The sequence below is a fragment of the Wasmannia auropunctata genome, unplaced genomic scaffold (assembly GCF_000956235.1).
Source record: "Wasmannia auropunctata unplaced genomic scaffold, wasmannia.A_1.0 LD336053.1, whole genome shotgun sequence".
NCBI lineage: Eukaryota > Metazoa > Arthropoda > Insecta > Hymenoptera > Formicidae > Wasmannia > Wasmannia auropunctata.
This window is the reverse complement of record NW_012026837.1, coordinates 5387669-5391059: the sequence shown is the minus strand read 5'-3', so window position 1 is coordinate 5391059 and position 3391 is coordinate 5387669. Positions and strand designations below refer to the sequence as shown.

The 3391-nt window shown below is 43.4% G+C and overlaps 1 protein-coding gene across 3 annotated transcripts in view; it reads right to left on the bottom strand.

Annotated features, from left to right (window-relative positions):
• Positions 1 to 225: 225 nt before the first annotated feature.
• Positions 226 to 3391, bottom strand: part of LOC105451240 (neurexin-1) — a 214553-nt gene continuing 211387 nt past the window's right edge. For all 3 annotated transcript variants that reach the window (XM_011691576.1, XM_011691577.1, XM_011691578.1), the window contains 2 exons: positions 2929 to 3088; positions 226 to 2264 (listed from right to left, as the gene is read on the bottom strand). In XM_011691576.1, the coding sequence (XP_011689878.1) occupies positions 1841 to 2264; positions 2929 to 3088 (584 nt within the window). In that variant the 3' untranslated portion in view covers positions 226 to 1840. The remainder of the gene's footprint in view (positions 2265 to 2928; positions 3089 to 3391) is intronic.

Sequence of the window (3391 nt, the reverse complement as noted above, 5' to 3'; positions counted from 1 at the left end):
TATTACGTGTGTATGTAAATAATACTTCAAAACACCTTCATAATATATTAGAGAATTAACAAAATTTATTTAGGAATATCACATTTTATAATTTATCAATATTCATGAACATATATATATATCTAATTATACTAAAAATTTTAAATAATATTTCCTTAAAGAATATTAAAATATTCTGTAAAAAAATTGTTATAACTATTATTTCTTCCTTGAAAATTTTTTTTGTTTCAATTCAAATCTGCACAATTAGATCTATATTCTTTGTTAAACTGAAAAAATAAGTTTCATTATTTTAATAAATAAAAAATAAAAGATAAATATTGTAAAAAAAAATACACTTTCTTTTTCTACATATTACAATATTAATTCTTCGGACCTATATACAACATCCATAAAATCTTATAATGTGAAACATTTATATGCACAATTCTTTTATAATTTCTTAATATATTGTTCCTTATTTAAAAGATCAATACAAATCACTCTCGAACAATTTTATTATCTAACTTTTAACAAATAGATAATTTAACTCTATAAAATAGCGGATAAATAGAGATTACTACATAAATTCAAAATTAATATATTTCTCGACATGCTTGAGAACGATTCAACGTCGCGCTCGCCGAGAGGATGTTGGAAATAAAATTCGTAAAACAATAAAAATAGCCTGCCTACGTTGGTGCAAGTTGCTTCCTAAGATTCGTCCGAATCAGTCACTGCTAATATCACCTTCAACGCGTTTCCTTTCTTTTTAATTAATTCCTACGATTAATTCCACGATCTTCGCGTCCGTTTCTTCTCTTTGTTCCTCGTGGGGAAATCGTTCTAGACCGATTTGCTGTTAAATATTAATTGTGGCAGAGAATCGAGCAGCGTCAACAAACGTTACTCGGAAAACGTTACTTGAACAAATTCATGACAAATGAGAAGGAAGAAATTAAGAGTTCTTTCGGAATGTTTGCAATCGCTGCTCGATTCCTGTCACGCGTCTAAATTTCGTCTCGAGATTTCGCGTCGAGGAAACAAGAGGATCGGCGCTAGATCGTCGATCGGTACCTCGCGACTCGTTGGCTCTCACTGCGAGAGCGAGCAGCTCGACGGACCTCCCTAAGTGCGATCGATTTCATCTCAATTCGCATTAGAATTAAAGAGAAGTTTCGTATATTTCCATTGCATAGTCCCGATCGTGTCGTGTTTTCCTCGAAGGGTAAACACGTTCTTTCTCCCTAGATATACGACCCGTCGATCCCGACCTTAAAGTCCTTAGAAAACATATTTTATCAAGGATACTCGATCGCTGATCGCGGGTCTCTCGTGCGTTTCGATCATTCTCGCACGGAGAAGAGAGGATTGTTAAAATGCGATCTTTCGTTACACCGGTTTTCCTGTAAGCTACTATATATCACGAGGGTTTTCCAAACGTGCCCTTCCTCACTCGTGACCGAGAGATCGGTTTTCGCGCGCCCAACTCCGTTGATCGGATTTCACGAGGCGCGAAATCGCCTCGTGAAAATCGTCCGTTGCGACTCGAGCAAGATTCTCTCGGCGGAAATACTATCACCTTTCGCGTCGTATCAGTCGAGACAGATCTTCGGTAATCTCGGAGCCCGCATTAGACCCGTTAAATATTTAGCGGGCGAGAATCCTCGCCGAGAATACCCCGATCAGCTTTGGACATTTTCTTCGCACACCCTCCTGTACCTCTCCCGATCCCTCGATCCTTTCCAGCGACGAGAGACGACGTGCACGTTTCTTGGCCACGTCCCCGGGCCGTATCCCCTGTACACAAATCTCACGCACAAGGCGCAACGTCCTGCCCGGTATGTGGAGACGAGCCCCTTTACACGTACCACTCTTTAATGTCTATCAGTTCTCGCTTCTTGTTACTTTTGCTGCCGTTGGCGCCGTTCTTCAGGGCGCCGTTGAACGGCTGGCCGGAGCCCGCGGCGCCGAGCAGGGCCGCGTTCGGATCCTGGCAGAACGTCTTGGTCTCGTCCACCTTGTAACTCGTCTCCGGCCGATTCTTAAACTTGAGGATTATCAGTATGATCAGGACTATCGCTATCAGCGCGGCGGCTATGATGCCAATTATAAGCGCGGCGTTCTCGGCCGCCTCGGACGTGATCCGCTTATTGTTGTTGTTGTTCTTGGGCGGAGTGGGCATCGGCGGGTATACTGGCGGAGGAGGCGGCGGCGGCGGCTCCGTCATCTCCGTCGTGATCGTCTGCGTCGTCACGGTTGTCGATCGATGCGTCACGACGCTGCTGCAAAAGCGTAAGCGGCGATCGTTTAATTTCAATCGTCGTTCGAAAACTAATCGTTCACGGGTGAACCACAATTTTCGCGAATTCCGCGACTTTCTATCGTGAATGATTGCGACATATATATGATTGTCAGCAACACTTTTCTCTCTTATTCAGACGCGCAATAGAAATCTGAATTTTTGCAAGTAAATTATTCTATTAAATTAAATCGCGCTGCGGACTGAAAATTCGATAAAATTTAACAGCTTTGCATTTTTAAACTTGAAACGCGTATCGATTCACATATATTTTTAAGGGGCAAATTGATCCTGTTAATTGAGCTGTGCCTCGTTAACGTCTACAATATTGAAAGACCAATATTTTCCAATATTCGATGCAAGGGGAGAGCTTTTAAAGGATTCTATGAATTTTATAAATGTACATGCCGTTAATTGATCAGAGAATAATTTAAATCGCGTGTGTTCTTAACGTGATTCCGCACTGAAAAAAAAGGTCTGGTAATACCTACGAAATATTGTATTTTGCAATAGAAAACGAGCATTACGACGAGTCTGCGGACGCGAAAAACGTACAGTACAGTAGCATCTCCCGTAACGACTGATCGATGTGCCTGAACGATATTGCGAATGATTATCCGACGTCATTCGCCGACAGACGCACGCACCTGCTATGGCTGGTCTCGAGGTCTGTGGTTGACACATTGTATTGGACGGAGACGGTGACGACGTCGCGGCCCAACGTTGTCGACGACGCCGACGTCGTCTGGGTGCTGATGTGGCTCGTCGAGTACTCGCGGGGCGTCGTGTACGTCACCGAGCTGATATCTGTGACAGAAAGCAAGAGGGTGAAAAAAAAATGTGCGTCAGGGGGCCGCTTCGCCTCGTTCCATCCGGCGCGGAGGGGATGGTATACGGGGAAGGTAGGTGGAGGAGGAGGAGGTGGAGGTATAGCAGGGAGTAGGGCACGGAAGCGAAAGGGATGCGAAACGTGCGGAGGCGGCAATATTTACGCGTGCGTAGGCCGGCAAATATTCACGCGTGCGTAAGCAGGAACGATCCCGAGAACATCAAGAATGTATTGCATAATACATATGTATTTTCGAGAGAGAGAGAGAGAGAGAGAGAGAG